The 22,711-nt window shown below is 31.5% G+C and overlaps 1 protein-coding gene across 5 annotated transcripts in view; it reads right to left on the bottom strand.

Annotated features, from left to right (window-relative positions):
* The window catches only part of LOC111638538 (Y+L amino acid transporter 2-like), a 118,769-nt gene that overhangs the window by 26,049 nt on the left and 70,009 nt on the right, over positions 1 to 22,711 (bottom strand). For all 5 annotated transcript variants that reach the window (XM_023384258.1, XM_023384256.1, XM_023384259.1 and 2 more), the window contains exons 5-7: positions 12,139 to 12,183; positions 906 to 1,029; positions 723 to 826 (exon numbers count right to left, since the gene is read on the bottom strand). In XM_023384258.1, coding sequence (XP_023240026.1) covers positions 723 to 826; positions 906 to 1,029; positions 12,139 to 12,183 — 273 coding nt within the window. The remainder of the gene's footprint in view (positions 1 to 722; positions 827 to 905; positions 1,030 to 12,138; positions 12,184 to 22,711) is intronic.

Below are 22,711 nucleotides of genomic sequence, written 5' to 3'. Positions count from 1 at the left end.
TGATAGGTTTGTAGCACACTGACTTTGAAAAAAAGTGCAAACTTCTGATTAATGCCTTTATCATAATCACTGATTTTGTGTGTCAATTTAAAGAGTTTTGTAGGTGTTGTGCTATTACTTCAATGAAAATTTTAATGGATGACAAGAAATTAAATGTACTTCAGAGAACAGTTACTATCAGGCAAGCATTCCTGATACAAGATTCAAGATGTTCCTGATTTTGAACTAATGACCAAGTGAAAAAGCATCAGAAATACCAAATAGAATATCCAAGTTCAAATTTAAAAAAAGTTAAACTAACAGAGGAAAGAACACCTTAACCATACAGTGACAAAAGTTCTTGCTTAGAAGTCCACAAATATAAACAGCAAAAAGAAAGACAGCTAGGTAAAATTTTCATTACATACTGAAATCCAAATTATTAATAAAAAAGATATAAAAAAATACCATTTTCAATTAAAGTATCACTTAAATACAAGGAAAAATGGGAAAATTTTGAAAAGGACTAAAGTCTTCTCCATTCATTAGCATTTTGTCAAATACCATAAATAATCATGAATCACTTTCATAGTATGATTAACAACACCTTAAGCTATTAAACTTATGTTTTACTTTTATTTATTCAGCATTTGTTGAAGCACCAAACAGTTTTTTCAATTTATTTTAAAATGATATACAAACGACTTGTGCCCTTATCAAACTAACCAATTCAAACCAGTTACCTGGAGGATGCAAATATATTTCCATTAAGACCACCAAATGTTGATAATGCAACAGACACCGGCATTATCCAAGACATTACACCCAGAACACGTTCCCCAAATGTCTTAAAATAAAAATTTGAAAGCATAAATATTAAGTTTTCTTGAAAGATTTTTTAAACAAATTATTTTATTAAAACATACCACAGCCACAGCATTTGATGACAGCACTTCATATGGTGTTAAAACAGCAAAATAAGCAATATTAGCCAGAACATATATGGCAGTCACTAATGGTAGTGAGATGTAAATAGCACGAGGAAGATTTCTGTAACAAATATTTTAAAATAAAACATTAAATTTTGAGTAACAAATGATGATAAAATATAATTTTATTTCATAAAACCATCAGCCAAAATAATCAAGCAATATTACACTACAATTAATAATTAGAAATTATGTGATTAGGTTAGAGGAAAACGTTAGGCACCATCTCTTATCAAAAGTAGGAACTATAATTTTGATATAATTAGAATAGTCTGGAAAAAAGAATCAGCCCAGAGTGGGAGTCATACCCACAATTTCCGCATACTGTAAGGTATGCTCAGTTATGCCACCTGGATCTCCGTGCAACTCTTCCCTTGCAGACATATTTAAACTTTAGATATAACCATCCAATGGTTACCCATGGCACAAACTGGGGATGTATTCAGCCAGCTATTGCATTACCTGGCATGGTATATATATATATATAAACATCTCAATAACCCAATGTATTATTAATCATCAAACCATCAGCCAAATTAATTGGTCATTATTATGCTACAATTAATAATTAGAAATTACGTGATTAGAAGTTTAGGCAGATGTTAGGCACCATCTCTTATTGTAATATATTGTGTTATTCAGATGTTTATATTTCATAAAACATTCAATAAGCAACTTTTCTAAAATATTTAACTATAGGAACTACAAATATCCTAAACATTTTTAATAATAGTTTCTTTACTATCTACTTAACTTGTTGACTAAGATAATTTAGTAATAAACTCATAAAACCAAATTTTCTTTATTTCACTGAAAAATTTTCAGTGAAATAAAGTTGATTTTAATCCAATTAAATTAAAACTGTAAAAAATTGAATTAAATTATTCCCAAAGCTTGCCCCTCTTCATAAAAAATCCAGCAAAAAGTTGCTTAACTTTCCTGGCAACAATATTTAGAACTGTGACAGCATCTGTTATGATATTTTATTTAAAAACTTTTTATATTTTTAATTAATATAAAATGGCAAAAAGCTTAATTTTGAGAGTAGGGACAAGTTTTATAAAAAATTGTAAATGCTAACAAGTAAAATCTTCATTAAGTCTAACCCAATTTGAGTTATGATACATGACCTCCCTGAACTTACTGGTTACATATACATATAAATACAATTATAGCAGTTAGGAGTCGTTCTGTATATAGGGAAATCTATTATTACTGATGAACTTAAAGTAACTCTTGATGAGGCACTGAAACTCCTCTAGTAGTGTATGATTGCTCAACAGTTCATTCAAGGAGCAAGGCCATGGAATGTCAGCAGCGTCAACAAGAAGTTAAATTCTGAGTCTGTTGCTCTCCATCACCAGGCAGTGTAGAGTGTAGAGTGTGCACTTGCCATCATCCTGGATTTTGAACCTTTTAAGGTAGCTGGAAAAAGACCCATGCCCAGTTAGGAACTGGACTTCTTTGTGGGTATAGTCATAANTTTTAATATAGTACAGAAAAAAGTAATCTAAATTTACGAATGCATGTACTGTAAATACAGTACATACTTGTATATATTTTAATATGATTTTATGTGCTTTAAACGTTTTTCTAGTGATATTACAACTTCAATATTTGTGGCGGACAGACAAAGTCGAATATAATGACTTAAACTTGATTTTTATTTTTCCATATACTTTTTTGACAAACGACGTATAATCGGGAATGACGTAACTCGAAACGATGTAAGTCGAGGTATGCCTTTATAGGGAAATCTATTATTACTGATGAACTTAAAGTAACTCTTGATGAGGCACTGAAAAACTCCTCTAGTAGTGTATGATTGCTCAACAGTTCATTCAAGGAGCAAGACCATGGAATGTCAGCAGCGTCAGCAAGAAGTTGGATTCTGAGTCTGTTGCTCTCCATCACCGGGCACTGATAGATGTAGTGCAGTGTCCTGTCTTCTGTATTGTAGAGTGTGCACTTGCTGTCATCCTGGATTTTGAACTTTTTAAGGTAGCTGGGGAAAGACCCATGCCCAGTTAAGAACTGGACTTCTTTGTGGGTGTAGTCATAAGCTTCTTCTTTTTTTTAGATTAGAGAGAATGCTTGGGAAAAATAAGTGTGTAATAGCACCAGTTTGCTCATTTCTCCAGTTGTTTTCCTAGATGTTATTGTTCTCATTCTTGAAAATGGTTTTTGATCTATTCTTTGTAATGGAATTGTAGATATAATCACCTTTACAATCCATAGCAGTCTGCCTGGCCAGAGCATCTGCTCTGTCATTGCCAAGCAGACCATGGTATTCCTAATCCAGGAGAGGGTGTATCTATTGGTACTATCCAATGCCAGGTGGTTAATGCTGTTGACAGTCTTAGGGGTGCACTTAAAGTCCTGTATAAGACAGATGGAGAAGGCCAAGTCAGTGAATATGTTGATGTCAAAGCACACCCCATTGAACTTTAACACATTAAGCACCAATGTTGCAAATATGCAACACATGCTATACATTGAAATCTGTGCAGTGTTACTTCAGAGCAGCATGTTAGCCACATAAATGTAATGGAAATAGAGCAAGACCTGGAGTCATGGAAATTTCACTTGGCCTAGTAAATTTTTTATGCAGAATGCTAATAGGATTTTAATTTTCCTCTAAAAAATATGGAATATTAGCAAAATTTGCCATTTCTAATGTTTTTCTTGCATAATGAATCTGTGTAAGTACAATATCATGTAAATTCATAACACAAGAACAAATATTCAAGAAACAATTTTTATTTTCTTTCAGTGATCATAAACAGTAAAAAAAAACAGATACAGTATATTATTTTAGTGATTATTGTATGTTTTTTATTTGTTTTGGTCCATTTATGCAATCTTGATTATGGTAGAAATTCTGTTAAATTGAAGACCTTATGATTAGCATACAAGATGTCATAACATAATTAGAAAAAAATCATTAAGGCCATGTGTTGCAATTCCGCAACACACCTAAAAATTAAGAAAAAATGTTTTTTAACAATACAAACAAAATTATATTAAATTGCCATCAAATTTGTGCTATTTTGTCCATTAAAAAAATGATAATTTATGCCTTTCTATGGACCTCCATGACAATGATGCAGGATAATGGCAACAATATTCCTGCGAGTGTTAGAATTTGGTAGTGGTGTGTGGCAGATACTGGTCATTATTGTGCTTGATTTGGGCCAAAATCTACAGGTGTAGAAAAGTCAAGCAGCCCATGGCACATGTACTAGGTACTGTTTGCCCCTTGGGCTTCATTCACTCATACAAAAATTATGTAACAATTTGTTAATTCCTAGCACGACAATTTGTTTTGCTAATATAATCCTCTAGCTGAGTCTTATAGGTTGCTTTTTTCATTAACACAAAGGCTTTGGTTTTTTTCTGCCTTTATTAAGACTATGTCATTATCTATGAGCCATCTTCTATGGGCTTTAATTTTATTCCAAAAAAGCCTATTATCCTCTACTACTCTTTCATTTTGTACTGAGAAGAATGCTTTCCACCTGCTCATCTCCTTGTGGGTATCTTTCATCTCATTAAGTACCTTTTCTATATTCATAACTACTCCCTCAGCACTTCTATACACTTTATTGGACACATATATTGGTCCATTTTTAATTACCTCCACCAAATAACTGTGAGGGGAGATATTGTCCCAAAAATGAGAGAAATCAAATCAATCCATTTCTGCCTACAGAGCTGTTGCATAAGAATCCAATTCAACATCTTGATGTATTTCTTATGCAAAGACAATGAGACCTTTTTTTCTAAATCAATAATTCTCCTATTTACTTCTTTCAATAATTCAGGATTGTTGGAGTGCATTTCATCTTCATATTGAATAAGTTGATGGAGCTTAGAATACATTTGACGTCTGGTGACCTATGCAAATTGATAATATGTAATTTAGAAAACAGAATAATGCCAGAATTTGTCCAAAACATAGCATTATATAGTAGATACATACATGATATCCTCATTATTTGGCATAAAAAGCCAGATATAAACATTTTTTTAAACAGAATTAATATATGGTCTCACCCTGAAACTGGAACAGCATAGCAACACACCCATCCATTTTTTGGATATTAGAATTAAATTTAGGGAAGGTGGCATATATACCAATGGGTATTATATATCAGAATACATTCCTTTAATCATTCCAGCTCATTCAAATGATCCATTTAAGTATAAAGTATCTGCATTTAGATCATTAATTAGGAGGGCATTTACTCATTACACCAATTTTGAGGATATAATCATAGAGCTTAAGCATATAAGGAGAATAGTGAAAGCACATGGGTACTTGATAAAACTCATAGAACATTTAGCAGAAAAATATACGTATGACAACATCCCCTGGTTCCCGAAATATACTCCAGCTGAGTCTAGAAAAACAGTGATGGAATATGACAAGAGGCTGAAACCAATATATAAAAAAAATTACACATAATGGAAGAATGAAGCTGGCATACAAAAGGGGAAACACTATATATCAAACACTGTAAAATGATAAAGATATTATAGATAAGACCAGAGCTCCTGGAGTTTATAGCATACCATTAAAGGATTACAGATTTGACAAGGATTTAATTTAGATAGGGAGCCACAAACAGATCTCTCAAAAAGCAGGACTAAAGAACATAAATATGATAACAGAGAGAGAGAGAGAGAGAGAGAGAAACAAACAACAGTGCTATCCATATATGCCTCGAAACTAGAAATTAAAGCTAAATTGGAGCAAGCATCATTGATTAAAAAGTGTTTTAGTTGAGAAAAAAATTTTTAAAGATGTTAGAGATATTTAAAACAGCCTTGAAGAGAGAGTGCATTAATATCTGAAATGCAGATGTTATTGTGTGCTTGAAAAGCTTTTTATGATAACCCCAAAAAAAGATTATTATAATACCTCAATTAGACTATGGGGTATTAATATAAAATTATATAGAATACATTAGTTGTAAAGTTTAATCTGGTAAATTTAAATTTCATAAATTTTGAAAATAATTAAAATTTGAATTCAGTACAATTGTGGAATGCTATAGAATGAGCATTCTAATTGGAACACATGTAACTGATCTGAAGTAGGACAGTCAAGCTGTTCAAAAACATTAGTCATTTTTAATTAATACTGGAATAAAGCAAAGATTACCAATGTGATTAATATTTAATTTTTCCAATTTGTATTTCTTTCTTTTTAACTTATTAATAATTAGCCAAACTATAGTCTGAATAATCTGGAAATTAATATTATTACTACAGAATATTTGGGTTTGGTTGTTTATGTATATCAGCAATGATTTGTTAATAGAAATGAAATAGAAAATGTAAAATTTCAATGCTCAAGATGGCAACTTCTAAACTGCATACCAATAATCATCTTTCAAACTACTGCTCCAAAGGCATGAGAAATATAAAAGACCAAGTTTAATGAAAATAAAGGTTTTATTTTCATTCTTGCCATTTTCTGAGATATCCACAAGTTTCCAGAACATGTTTCTGCATTCTGCCACACAATGGAAGAATACAGAAACATACATATACCATGGCAGCCATTAAGATACTGCTAGTCATTAGTATAGGTCTGTAATTTTTAGTTATTCATTGGTGACGTGTCTTATAAAACCTGTTCAAGTAGATATTGTGCAGTAATTGACTGCCTTAATCTATCTGATGTTGAATATTTTCTCTGTCGCATGTCATCCATGTTGAATTTTTTTCTATATTAAGCCTAACACGATCACACATTTTAGAAAAATAATAATTGTGGCTATTGTATCATTCCAAATTACTTTATATTTTACACACACAAAATAGACATATTAGGAAATGTAAAAACATAAAAATTTTATTTCAGAAGTTAGTTTTAGTGTGATAAATCTCAAAACAAGGAACAACACATAGTAAAATGAAACATTGTACACACTAATAACGTGATTCTGCACACTTTTTGTTTCCTGAACATACTTTACAAACTCTGGATGAATGTTTTTTTTTTCTGTTGGTGGTATAAAACTAGGAAAATGCCGTTTAGATAAACTAAAGGATTTTTGTGTGACAGTCGACTGTGGTAGGCTAGATGTCTGCTTGTGTGATACTTCTCTATCACTTCTCTAATAACAGACAAACAAAAATCAAGAAATGATATTTGTTTTTTCATACGTTGGCAATACAAAACACAAGCATTATATAGTGCAATATCCATCATATGAAAAAACACTTTTTTATACCATTTTACTCATTTTTCTCATGCACAAATAATTGTGTATCACTCCGTCACAGAGATTGATTCCACCCATATTATGATTATAATCTAAAATACAATTTGGATTCATTGTTACTTCTCCTGATCTGTTATGTTTACCCGAATCAGAGAATTTGTTGTCACTCATTGCACTTAGAATTGTCACATCCCTTTTATCTTTCCAACAAAACACAGACAATTTATCTTTCTGACAGGTTATAAATTCCCCTTCCTTCAATTTATGGTCAGGAAAATTGCGTGGCATTCCTATCCAATTTTTGTTTACCATTCCACACACACAGGTTTGTTTCTCCAGAAGTGTGTTTGCTAAGGTTGGCGAGGTGAAAAACCTGTGTAAAAAAACCTTGTGATTTTTATTGAACAATGGTTCTAATAAGGCAAGCACAACTTTCTCACTTTGCCCACCTTCAAAATTTCCATATTCAGTCGTAGCTCTGGTGTAAACTATAAAGTCCCAAACATATTCTGTTCGTGACTTGCAAATTTCGAAGCTTTTCACTCCAAAATGAGTGCGCTTGTTTGGTATATAGTGTCTAAATCCCAGTCTCCCTTTCCATAACATAAGACTTTCATCTATACAGACATTTTCCTCTGGGACATAAGCATATTTGAATCTGTGGTGTAAACGATCGATAAGACTGTGCAATTTATGCAGTTTATCAATTTATGCAATTTATGCAGTTTTTTGAAGCTTGATTATTGTCTATAAAATGCAGATATGACAATAAGAGCAGAAAGCAGTTGCTCGACATCACACTCGAAAGAAATGGTTTAGAGAAAAGATCTTCAATTGTAAAATACATGCTTAGGCGCGGTTTCCTAATAATACCTGTGACCATTATAAGTCTTAGAAATTCTCTAATTTTTAATAAATAGGTCACAAATGTTTTGTGACCTGTTTATTAATTAAAATTTCACATACTTTATTACTTGAAAAATAATTATAAGAGTCCTATAATTAAGCATTTCTTGGTAATCACAGACTTTACTTCTAAAATAATATATTCAAATATAGCTTGGTATTCCAAAAGGTGACCATTTTTGTGTCATTATTCCATGATTTTATAGTACTAATTAGTGAAAACAACTGTACATGTGAAAATAAATTAGAAAATACAAGTTTGTAGAATAAACTATGCAAAAATTCAAAAATTTTGCATTAGTCTTTATTCTATTACATTTTGTGAATATTTTGGACTACTTTATGAATTAAATGGTGATATAAATATTTCCTAATAGATAATAACAATGGAATATTAGTAAAATTTTAAGAAAATTTTGCCAATTATTTTCTAGAAACAAAAAAATAAAATAAGATTTAGGTTTCCTTAAATTTACTTTAAATTTTTTTCACTTTTAAATCATATTTCCCCACCATGCATGTAACATACTTTCTTGCTTTATTTAAAAAAAAAATTAAATTTGTCTAAAAATACTCTCTTCATAATTTAAAAAACATTATATCCCTTACAATTACTAACAAAGTGGGCATTATGAACAAATTTCTATTAGTTCTTTCAAAATCAATTATATTCTCAATTCTATAGTTCTGCAGTTACCTAGATCTTGCAGTATCTTAATGGTGGCACAATGATGGCACTACAGTACAGGAAAATACATGAACCTTCTCTGGAAACTTGTGGATATGACACTGCAGGTTATATTCCACTACTGGTTATCCTGAAAAATTACAATACAGGTCACCTGGAGGAAGACCTGAAGGTGATCATTGATCAGTTAAAGAGATTAAGTTAAAAACAATGAGTCCTGTGGAATAAAAATTCTGTTCTAAGAAATTACAGTAAAACCTCTTCTAACGACCACCCCCTTCACATTATCAGATTGATCATCAGAAGAGGTTTTACTGTAATTTTAAAACCTTATAATATCTATTCTTTATTAAAAATTTAAAAAATATCTTTCACATTATATCAATTAATTTTATATTGGTTTATATTGGAAAAATGACAAATGTGGAGGTGCCATGCAAAAGTAAACAAGTCCACTCTAAACAATTGTTGGAAAAATGCAAAACACTTATTGAATTTATTTTACACCACACACCTGTAAAAATTTATTAATTTTTTTCACTTTGTATCTAACATCAATATTTGAAGGCAGTTTTTGATAGGAATATAGTTAGTATTTAATTATATGACATTAAAATAGAAATATGTTTCTTTTTTCTTGGACAGAGTGGATATGTTTTCTTTTGCCTGGCCACTACATTTTTTTCACTTTGTTATACTGGTCACTACTTTGACTTATCAAAAAAACATGGCATTTTACAAAATAGGGATGAACAATTAATGTCTTCTCCCAAACAATCACACAGGTTCCCATTATTTTCTTCTTTTTCTGGGTCATCTGCTTCAAGTTTGGTTCTGTTTCATAACACTTGTTTATACTAGTGTTTCTCAAACGGGATTCCGGGATCCTGGTTGTTTTTCTAACTCGGGAAATATCCCAGGAAATCCCGCAAATTTCTTAAAAATTCACTTTCTTTCTTATTTTGTGTTAAAGTTAAGAAATTTTGCAAATAAAAAGCATAATTATCTCATTCACTGTCAGAATACATTTGTATTTATTAATTTTAAACCTACCCTATTAGTTTTTTTTTTTTTAATTTTTGTTCGTTATGGCATGTCACAAATGGTCGATAATCAATACGTAGCTTATTTGTGCCAGGACTCTGAAAATTCTTTACTTGTCAGAACATGTAATATATGGAATAATTGTGCTTACGCTGTCTTAATTTTTAACCATGTCCAGTAGCTTCAATAAATGTGTAACGCCAGATTGTGCAAATTGGGNTTGTCATCTGTGTCTCCTCCACCACACCCACACGCGTTCGACCCTTGATCATTCTGACGCGGGATTAACGATTCCCCCCCGGAAGTCGGCGAACTTTCACTGGTGTCCGAGAGTGGAATAAAAAGTTTCCAATCTCCACCAGGTCAGCGAACTTACATCCTCAAATCTCATCCCAAAGGAGCACTGTATTTTTGTATTTTCTTCTTTGCCCATACTCCAACAGTTTTAGGTTTCTTTCTAGATCCAACATTGCCTTCTTCTACACTTATCAAACCATTTTTATCCATTTTCACTCAATTATAACATTGAAATACACTGTATAATAAAATGTGTACTAATAAACAACATTTTAACATCAAAATCTCTGTTCCAACAGAACAACAAAATGACACAAAAGCAAAACCACCAGTTGCATTCTGGAAGTCACGTGACTCAATCATAGCTCATCATTGGCTGAGGCAGATTGCAATGGATATGTTTTGTTCTGCTTGGAGCACATGTAAAGAGATGTTCTTTTTTGCACAGAACTTTCAAAACTCAAGAAGTGTTGGGTGCATATTTTTTTGAATGAAACCGACTATAACAGTAGATAGGAATGAGGCTGAAGAAAAAAAAAATCAATTGTAAACTCAACTTTGATTTTTTGTGGATTTCTTTGCTTTTGTATAGCACCTCCATAAATACAAAATGTATTTCTTAATATATAAGAAATATATTTAATATACATATGTATTATAATTATATATATTAAACATAATAAAGAAAAAACTTAATATATCATTATTTACAGTGGTGCCTTGTAGTCCGAATTTAATTCTTTCCAGGAGCCATTTGAACTTTAACTCATTTGAAGTCTGAAGCAATTTTTCTTGTTATAAATAATGGAAAGCCAATCCATTCCCAGACCCTGAATAATACCCATTTCGATAAACTTAAAACAGCAAATACACAAAATTTAAGGTAAAAATAACTCAATCAAATGCCCTATGATACATCAAAATACAAAAACAATTAGAAATATATGAAAATACTGTATAATAAAATAGAAAATTGCATTAACTAGTTGCATACCATTGACATCAGCATCTTAAACATGGCCACTAAATCTGCCATACTTGTATTGCTTGCATGCTTTGTGATAAGTTCCTTTCTCATTTCAATTATCATTATTACAATCTTCCTTTTGGATTCTGTTGCTTCCATACACTTCTCAAATGTAATGGTTGATAAGTAAAGGTTGTATTGTGTTCAACAGGAAGTTTTGGTGTATTACTAACAGTTGTCGTTACTTAACATAGATGTGTGATTTAATTATAACATTCAATTATAAAGAACATGATCTCAAATTACTGCTAACATGAAATTTTGTTCTTTATCTAAAAGCTTATTTTAAACTTATTTCTTCTCATTTTGTTTCAACATCAAGTTGAAATGTCTTCAGATAAAAAGCATATTGGATATAGGCTTTATTGGTTTTTGGAGAGGATATAACACTATACAAACAATATAAACAATCTGTAATGTGTAGGAGAAAGATGCTGCTAATCTTTGAACATTGAAAAAGTATTATTTAAGAAATTTTGAACTAAAGGATACAAATCATACAGGGTACCCAAAAGCTGTTGACAAAAAAAAATTACAGACAGAAATTGTTAAAAATCAACAAACAACACACAATATACTGTACACAACTAAACACACCAAAATTAAAGTGATAAAAGCACAAAAAACACACAAGTGAAATACAAGAGTGAGAGACAACTTGAATCCACAACAAATTGTGTTTATACTTTGAGTGTATATTTTGCACAGTTTGAATTTCAAAGCATCATTCAAACTCCAAGGAAAATTTTTGTCAAATTTAGCATTCAAACTCTGAAGTGTTTGAAGTTAGAGTCGTTCAAAGTACAAGGTACCACTGTATTAAGTTTTATTCTTTGTATTAGCATAAATATTTTAAATGTTAACATTACATACATATTTTTAAAAAAGTATCAAACTTTCCCAAATTTTATACTCGTACATTAAGATATTATTTAAAATAAAATCTAAAATAAAAATATTCCTTAACTTTACCTAAAGGGATCTTTCAGTTCTTCTGTAACAAAATTTAAATAATTCCTATAAATATAAAATTATTAAAAATTATTTACTACAAAATATTCATTATAATTATAAATTTAAATTTTTAATGGAATCAAAACTGTAGAAAAAATTATTTGCATAATAATACTGAAGGTTTCTTAACTTTGATTTTATAAAACACTAGCAAAGAATGCCCAGTATTGTATGGGAACTCAGGGAGAGAGTTGAGTTATCCTCATTATAGAGTAACATGTTTCCCACAGGGTGGCAGAGAGTAACTATGCAAAATTTTGTGCAAATCAATCAAATAGTTTGTCAATTTGTGAGGACGGAGTTTTAAAAAGTCCGAGTTTTAAAATAGGTTATATTTTTTAGAGGATTGTAGAGACTAACTACACAAAATTTGTCTGAATTGTTCGAAAGATTTGGGAGTTTGGGGGTAAGAGAAGAAATCAGAGAGAGAGAGAGTGGAGAATCCAAGTTTTATGGTAGTCCATGTTTTCCTGTACAGTACCAGAGAATAACTATGCCAGCTTCAAGTTCAGTTGAAATTTATATGTAAAATTTAAGTAAAGATGAGTGATTTCAAATTTGTCTAAAACAGGAACCAAAGATGTGGGAAATAGTAAACAGACACATAACATGAAATTTGTTGACTAAATATTGTCTTTTTTTAAATCGTTTTTGACCTCAATTTGGTCTCATTTTGATCAGTTTTGTCTGAAAATTGGCACTTTCTAGAAAATGTTAAAATTTTGATACTTTATAGTCATTTTGGGGCAATTTTGACTAATGTGACATAAAAGATGCATTTTTTGATGAAAATCTGGTCTCTACTGTTGTTTGAAAAATGAGTACGAATGGTCGAAAAATGAGGTGTTATGATGATTTTAAAAAAGTGCCTCGCAGTAGTATTAATCACAATAAAAACTTTTCCAAATTTTTTACAGCATGGCAAAAACTATTTCATATTTTCTTAATCAGTTTAATAACAAAATATGAAGCAATATTATAAGAGTAACAAAATAAAAAACTCATTCTGAGTATTTTGGCATCAAACAGCATTCTACATTTTAATATCTTACTACTACTACTACTTTAAATAAATCAAAGGTCATCTATTAAAACTTGTTTACAATTTAAGATAATCACCTTTACTTCCTTTTATTCTTAAATGGTTGTTTTTTAAATGTGATCAATTCTAATTTATTATTTAGTTATTATTTGTGATCATCATTTATTAATAATAAACAATGATTATTACCATCAAAAACTGCTACATTAAATTTTTAAATAATATTAGAATATTAAATAATAAATCAAATATAAACAATAAATTCGAATAATCTTTAATTTATGAACAAAATTTTGTTGTATTTCTTATTAAATTTAATAAGAAATACAACAAAAATTCAATATATTAATATGAAATAAACTGAAATAAAAGATTTAAAACTTAATTACAAATTAAATAAAATCTGCAGAATTATCTGTAAATATAAAATGCAGTTATTCTTCATAAATTGTTCCAAATACCATTTAATTGGCAAATATTCAATTTATTAATGATTCTATGCTTCATGCCAATAATGTTTATGCTTGTTCAGCAGATAACAATTGGCAAATCTTTCCTAAACTCTAAATAGCTCAACTTCATTTCACGTGATATTTATCCAACATGTAGCTCTCAAGGCCAATTTATTTCAATGTAAAATGTCTTATTTTTGTATTATGTTTTTGATTTTAATTAACTCTGTGTATTTTTAATTCTCTAGAACAATAACTAACTTAAAAGAAACACCGCTATAATTCAGATATAAAAATAAAATATTGTAATCTTTCTTTTAATTGTATTATTCTATGTATAAGTAATATTGTAAACAATGAAACAAAACACTACAATATTTCTATAAGTATATATAGTCTCCAGATAAAAACAATGTGACTAAAAACCAGCAGTCATTGAACCCTAACCTAAATGTTTATCTTTGTCACTTTTATTTTTTCTTTTTTTTTACTAACTTATCATATGTTGTCAAATTTATTAATGTTATAAGTTTGACCAGTTTATTATATCTGGACAGATTTACAGTATGACAAAATTATAACTTTACTCACTATTTCCCAGCAGATAATTTCAGTCTTGCAATAAAGTTTTCAACTTCCTAGAGATGTCTTCCTTGGATCTTTACCATTGCAAATTCAAATAATGAGATTTTTGTTCTGGAATGCATTTTAAGAATTCTTTTTACTTTACTCAATAATGAAAATACAGATTTTAGAGCAGATCCAGACAGATGTTGATTATCTAATACGTCATCTCAGAGCAGAAACCACTCCAGCTACTATGAGAATTCTGGTGTCAATATGACAGAATATTCAGAAGCATTCAGTGTGAAAAATTGAAACATTAATAAATAAAGAAACAGTTAAGTTTTAGAAAAGAGGATTATAGCACATCACATACCAGTTAAAATCTAGTTTAAAAAGAACATCGTTAAATAGTAAATATAATAATTGTGATACAGTAATTGTAAACAATTTAATAGATATTAGATAGATAAAGAAAAAAAATTATATAAGAAAATCAAATACTCAACCAGAATGGAAAGAGTTATCAGAAAAAAATTTGGTGATTAATAAATCAGATTTAGCATACACGAGTATGTTAAAAGAATTTTGAATTTAGGTCTGAACTTGAACATGCTCTTTAAGAATGATGCATTAAAAATGGAGGCACATATAGATTTGATGTTACAAAGACTACCGGTTGATAAAATTATAAGGGAAAAACTTACGGGAAACATAACTGAAAATTTAAAAAAGTATGTGAAAAGGGAAAATGATAGACCACAGATAGTAGAATATAGAAGTACACTAAGCAATAACTTTACCAGAAAACTGAAACTGTGTGTAGAGTAAAGAATCATGCCTAAATGCAAAATTTCCAGCAAAGAAATGCTTAACTTCAATGTTCAAATGTTTTTGGCCACTATTTTATCAGCCCTCTTCAGGAAAACAGTTTTATAGAATGGTTTTTCTGTTTTACATTTCCTGAAGAGGGCCAATAAAATAGTGGCCAAAAACATTTGAACATTGAAGTTAAGCATTTCTTTGCTGGAATCATGCATTTAGGCATGATTCTTTACTCTACACATACAGTTTCAGTTTTCTGGTAAAGTTATTGCTTAGTGTACTTCTATATTCTACTATCTGTGGTCTATCATTTTCCCTTTTCACATACTTTTTTAAATTTTCAGTTATGTTTCCCGTAAGTTTTTCCCTTATAATTTTATCAACCGGTAGTCTTTGTAACATCAAATCTATATGTGCCTCCATTTTTAATGCATCATTCTTAAAGAGCATGTTCAAGTTCAGACCTAAATTCAAAATTCTTTTAACATACTCATGTATGCTAAATCTGATTTATTAATCACCAAATTTTTTTCTGATAACTCTTTCCATTCTGGTTGAGTATTTGATTTTCTTATATAATTGAAAATTCTATTATATTGCAACAATATGTTAGCCAGACCCCACAGTACTTAGCAATTAATTTGTGGTGAAGCTGAGTCTACCTTCATATTCAAGTATAATGCACCTCTGACTTTGATCCTGCAGCAGCAATTGCTCATTATCTGCTGGAAATAGTGAGTAAGGTTATAATTTTGCCATATTGTGAACTGAGGTTCCAGCTTGAACATCTGAATGATCTACTATGGCTTTGCCATAATAAATAAATATCAGAGCAAAAGAAAAACTAGGTTCCTCTTTGAATGCAAACGAAATAAAGTATTTACCATGTCATTTCAGATTTAAGTTATCTAACAGATGCCAATCACTGCTACCAAAGCCTAGATTCATATGCCTATGAAAAACTATTCAAAATTCAAGAAGAATTATGTATGCTCAGTTTACCAAACTTATAAATCTAAAGAACAACTTATTCAAACCATCTATCAGAAATCAATTGAAGAGTAATTGGGCTAGAAATAGAAATAACCCCACATTCTATATAGAATATATTTTAAGAAATTGAGATGGTTACTCTATAATCAAAAAAGATGGCACAATACTTTAATATAACAGCTATTAACACACTAAGATAATATCACTTCACTGAAAGTATTAGAACAAGCCCTTACATTTGACAGAATGTTTGCACCTAAACTGACATCATTAAATCCTGACAAAATTCTACCGGAAATTGAAAAGTTGTTATCAAGGTTAATCACACCTGTAAGGAATTCTTTCATTGGTATACAGACTTCACCTTAGGAAACATCAAACAAGATAACAAAGACTTAGCAATTAATAGCTGACAGAAGTCAAGTAATAGTTTTAATGAAGAGGTTGTTATACATTACAATACTGGAAAGCTATATCATGTCTATGGAATGTGAGCATATAAACAATGAATATGTAAAAGCACTTCAAAACATCATTAACAAATTAATCAAAACACCACTCACCATGGTTTTGCACTTCAATCTGGTAATTATACATTTACCAGACATCCTGAGGAAGTTTGCTGTTGTCAAGACCCATAAATCAGGCATGCAATTAAGACCAAATGTAGATAAAGCTAGGCCACCAACAATAGTTATATAGATTCATAGCAGAACACCTAGGTATAATGATACCTTGNCATTCATCTATCTAAGTTTCTATTTATCCAAGGTAGTCTTAGTCCATTTTAGCTCAGATAATTGGGACTCTGCTAGGTATATGTATGTATGTATATGTGTGACTGTAAGTAATAATAAATTTTAATTAAAAAATAATCAGTAGTAAGACATAAGAAAATGATGTAATTTAAAATAATGCTGAGCTAATTAATAATAATAAATATCTTTAAAAATAAAATAATACTTTAAACAGTTCATTCCTGTTTTTATATAATGCTGATCTGTGAAAAAATCATAAGCTTTGATGTCTCATAGAATAAATATTTTTACTTTTTCGGGATCAAATATTTCTCGTAGCTTACTCAACATTTTGTTTTAGTTGTATAATTTAATTTTTTTAATAAGAAATCTGCATTTATTCAAGCATTTTATTGTCAATGAGATCAATGTAGCTTTATTTGTGTATAAATTTGAGACCTTCCAGAAGAATTTCTTATAGTTAGAGTTTGAAATATTTAGAATTAATATTAAATAGCTTGTTTGTGAAGGTTGGATAAGCTAAATGCACCCTTAATTCCAAAATTTGAAAGTTTCAGCCAGTGAGGCAAAACAAAGATTATCTGATTTCAAAAACTAATTATTGGAATAACTTAACTGGTTTTATAATTGCAAAAGCAACAGGTTGTGAATATTACAGGTCTCAAATAGGTGTTCTTTTTTGAGCCATAGGTTACTTTTTTAAAAATAATCCTTGAGGATGCACTTACCCTCATTTGTAGGGGTAAGTATACTCTCCACTATAATAATAATAGTTAGGAAGATTCAAATACAATCAAATGCCAGGTCAAGCATACCAAAGCTGTGACAGTGTGAAAATGTACAGCGCGGACAGGAAAACACAGACACGTTTTACTAATTAACAAGTTTAATTTTGCGCTAACATTAATATATTTACAGAATAAGTTCGGATTCCCGCTGTTTACCTACACACGTTTCCAAAATCCCGAGCAATCAGATGTACCAATAGACCGGTAGTTTCTTTCTCGGTAACTACCTCCCGACAATTTAGTTGTGCACCTAAACTAAAACTAACTTAAAACTAAATTAAACTAAGAGATAGAAAAGATAGAAAGGGGAAATAGGAAGAATTAAAGGACAGAGGGTACCCAATTTTTCTATTGGTTCTCCACCATTCCTTGTCTCGGCTTCTTTCTGCAGCTGTTCTCCTTTTAGAACAATTCGGGTCCGTTTCGGGGTTTCCTTTTCTATAATCAACGATCCGATTCTTATGGCCTCCTTCTGCAGCACTTCCCGACCTTCCGTTTCGGAGTCTCTTGCCGCTTGTCCTTCTCTCTCGGAGTCTGGCCCAAGAATAATTTTCGAATCTCTCTTTTTCCCCTCCAGCCTTGTTGCCGTCTATTGTTCTAACCCTACCTCCTGATGGGTTAGGGGTGGGGCGCGTTCTCCGAAGTCCGAGACAAAGGAAGAAAGAAATTGGAAGGAAGGAAAATTCTAGAATTTAAATTAAACTAAAACTATACAGGTTAATAATAATAATAAAAATAATAAACAGGCGTGTAGCCACAAATCTGCAGATGAAGGCCCTGCAAATGGCTGACTTGTACATTGGAGGATTGTGTGAACATAGTGATATGAAGAATAAATTGTACATTGTCTTACAAAAAGCATCTGTAATGAGAATGCTGTTACTCGAAGTGAGATCCAAAAAAAATGCACATGTTGATCACTATTTTGCTCCAGACATGGAATTAGACTGTAAGGGATGTTATTGATGGCAACTTGGAAGTTGTGGAAGGGTGGTTCATAAAACCAAACAATTAATATGTTATTGACATACTGGGAATACAGTAAGATGTTCTCAAAAGACAGTAGCTTGCTCTGTCTTACTACCAGTTCACAGAATGTGCTGGAAATGGGACTCCCCATTGGTATTCCCCTAGCTTGGAGATAAATAGCCCCTTCAAAAGTAAAGAATGAAGAATGACAGATTAAGTGCAATAACTCCAAGATGGACAAATGGTACTCGTGAGAACATTTGATGTTTGCAAAAAGAAAGTCTTGTAGCTCATAAAAGAATGGTTCAATCCTGATTGATGAATACAAAGATGAAGTCAAATACTGTAAAGACCACCCACAATTCCAGAGTAAGAGTGCGTAGTCTCTGTAGTATCATGTTAGGGCTGTTAATGACAAAAAGGGAAGTTTGGAGGCAATCAGAGATAAAATGGTTGATAAAATCCTCTTGATGTGAATGGTACGGGAGGTAGTTTTATCCACCATAGGTCTCATCTATGTGCCTTCCTTGTGCACTTCGTCAAACACAAAGATGCAAGGAGATGCAGAAGCCAAAACAGAGGCCTTTTGCATTTGAAGGACTCCAGCCATAGGTGTGTTAACAAAACATATGACTCTGGAGTGTAGCCTATGAGCAAAATCCTGTGGGGCTGTAACACATTCCATACTTAGTATGTACTCCAAGATGGCTGCTCTGTATGTGGCTCATTTCAACAATACTATAGCTTTTGATTTTTCTGCCCTAGTAGCCACTATATCATTATTCAGATACTAGAAGTTATGAGATTTGGACCTTCTTTTGCACTGTCACTCATATACAAACCTCATCAGTACATACCTGACATAGGAAGCAGCCTCAAGAGCCTAGACCAAACACAAAGAATTTTACTGTTGGAAAACAGCATTTCATATCAAGAATATTACAGTTCCAAAGATGATAATTTCCTTTGGAATGACTTGCATGCTTCCAAACACTGGATGCGGGATAATTATACACTCGCAAATCACACCTAAATTCAAAATTTCCAGCAAATAAAAGTCAAAAACACATATCGAACATTTTCGGCCACTAAATTTATTGGCCTTCCTCAGGAAATATCAACTGGAAAAACCATTCTATACATAGAACGATTATCTGCCTTTTAAATTTTTTTAAAAAAACAAAAAACGGCTGTGATGTATCATGTATGACGTATATTATGAGTCTAGATAGTGTTTCCACGCTGATGATACAGGAATGACATCCGTGTTGATGCAGTTTCCACTCATGCTCGCCTTGTAGATCTCTACTGCTTCTACAATTTTTATATTTTGCCTGTCGAAAACCTTGTGTATTAGCTTGGCCTGGTTCCAACAGGGGGAAATCCCTGGATCGCTGGCATACCGTGCTAAAGCCATACTGATGTTACCTTTTAGCACGTCATATTTATGATCTTTTAGTCTGGCTTGCAGCGATCTGTATGTGGATCCTATGTAAGCTAGTAATCTGTCAAACCTCTTGTCATATAGGGGGATGTGGTAAATCCCAGGAGCCAGAGCATCTTCATTATCGTCCTTCGTGTTAGAGAGGAGGAGGAAAATGGTGGGTTTCCTTCTATAGACAATGAGTACATTTAAACTATTTGCGATCCTTCTATATATGCGATGTAGTGTCAGCTCATAGTCTAAGATCACCCGTTTTGTTTCTGCTTTGTTAACCTTGTTAGATGACTGAAATAGATGTTGGTATGACAGATTGTCGATAAACGTGTGGCTATATCCGTGGTTGTATGCTACTTGTTTGAGATGTTCCAGTTCCTTGTTGGTATCAGACAACTGTGTAGAATGGAAGTAAACTCTGGCCACAAGAGTGAGGAATGCGGATGTTTTATATGACCAAGGGTCTGCTGAATTGGAAGGTATGAATAGGGGGACGGAAGTAGCCTTGTGGTAAATTGCTGTGACGAATTTGCTATCAGCTACTTGAATCCTGATGTCTAAGAAATATATTATAGATAATTATATAGTCAACACAATCAGGTCCTTTATCATTTGGACATTTTCCCCTTGTGCCACTTTGAACTAAAATCAGGAACATACTTTAATTTTTACCAGATATCCCACATGCTTTGATCATAATATTTTTTGATGGAGTCTCTATATTTCATTTGTTCTTCTTCTATATGCTCCTTTTCATACAGACTTAAATCTTCAATATCAAATTTGCTGTCAGTCACATACTTAACAACTGTACATTGCCATTTGAACAACAGAGAGCAATTTAAATAAGAATTGCAACTATAATTTTTGTCGTGAAATGCAACTTTTCCATCCACCTTTGAAGTCTGGACAGCAATTAACGAATTTTTTCAGACCCCATATCTTCATCTCACACACTCCATTCCCAGCAGAATGATAAGGTGGCATGGTTTTCAATGTGATGTTCCTGTCTCTGGCCCACTGCTTGAAACTAAACATAGATCCCACAATCCCTGACAATAGTAGTTAGTTTATTGAATTATGGTAAATTATCCAAATAACAGATAACATTACAAGCATTCTCCTTCATAGCCTTAGCATATGTTATCCAAGTAGGTTCGTTTATGATAACCAGAAATGATTTAGTCACTCCCATACCCTCACTGCATTTCTGTTTACAAAATTTCCAGCAGATATTCAATTTTTCTAATGTCTGAATTTCTAACAATACGTTATAGTCCATTTCCTTTGTAATAATCATTTCTACAAGCATATGTTGAGTACAATCTCTAAACTTCATACAGGCCAAAACACCTTTATATACAGTAAATGCTCCATTAAATGATTTTAGAACCATGTATCTGATGGGATTTTAGTTTGCATTTATCCACAAGTTTAAGACAAATTAGATTGACTGTGGATCCAGCATCTAAAAAGGTAAGCAATGCATTCAATTCACATCCACTGAGAAAATTTGTGGATTGTTAGGAGCCGTGACTAAGCAATGGTATGATTTTGTCAGAGGAATCAGTTGAGCCTCCCTTACTCACTTTTTGAATCTTCCCTAATTTCCAGCTTCTCATCTAAATAGTTACAACTGAAAGTGGTGCCATTATCAAATTCATTGACTATGGAGAAATTTTAGTTACCATAAAATTTTTCACCCTTCTGTTTGATCTTCAGAACATATTTATTGGTTGGTACCAATTTATTCATAGCAACACAAGTCCTCCTTTCTAGTAAGATTGTGCTGCAAAAGAATAGCTTGCATATTTGCTGGTAGCACACACATTATCTTGGTTATAAAACGTGTTTCCCAATATATAGATATGCTAGTTGGATACACTGCTGTTTTTCATAATACTGTAATATTCTAATAACAGACACCATGTTATTACAACATATCTGATACTGTCCAAATGCAATAAGAAAACAATTTTTCCATTCCTCCCAAATATACAAACTCATTCACTTGTTTCAGTTCATCATCCAGCACAATTATGCAATCCATTTGTTTACCTTTGTGTTCAAACACCATTACCTTACTTTTATTCACATTCATTGGGCTGCAATTTGAAAAAATTTAGACCTATAAATTCCCACTGTCATCCATCTGTATTTCCATCCATCCATCTTTCCTTAATCTTGAGAATGGAGTTAGATAGATGAAAGATGAGACCAAATATTGAAACCTTAGGGCAGGAGGTCCCACTTAATGATATACAAACTTCCGATGAAAATCAGAAGCCATGTTATTGCAATTCAAAAATTCTCCTCTGTAAGGTGTTAGATGGATGACCGACACAACTCTATCATTAAAGGAAAAGTATGATGTACAGAGGCAAGCTACTACTAATTTAAGGTGGAGAGCATATATTTTAAATTAAAGCTTTAATTTTTTTTTAAATACTAACATTTTTGGGCATCTTAAATACTACAAGCAATTATTTATTGTGACATTGTCACAATGCCAAGCTGCAATTTTTATCATATTTTAATAATTTATTTAATTTAAAATATATGCTTTGATTTTAATAGTGTCTTGTCCTTGTATGTTATATTTTTCATGTAACAATAAATGCAGTCATCTATCTAACTGTCCCGAAGAAAACTTTTGAATTGAAATAACAACTTCCAGTCCAAACCAGAAGTTTGTATATAGT

Source organism: Centruroides sculpturatus, unplaced genomic scaffold (assembly GCF_000671375.1).
Source record: "Centruroides sculpturatus isolate CEXI.00-Female unplaced genomic scaffold, Cexi_2.0 scaffold1167, whole genome shotgun sequence".
Classification (NCBI taxonomy): Eukaryota; Metazoa; Arthropoda; class Arachnida; order Scorpiones; family Buthidae; genus Centruroides; species Centruroides sculpturatus.
The sequence above is the reverse complement of the archived record's forward strand: the minus strand, read 5'-3'. Positions and strand labels throughout refer to the sequence as shown.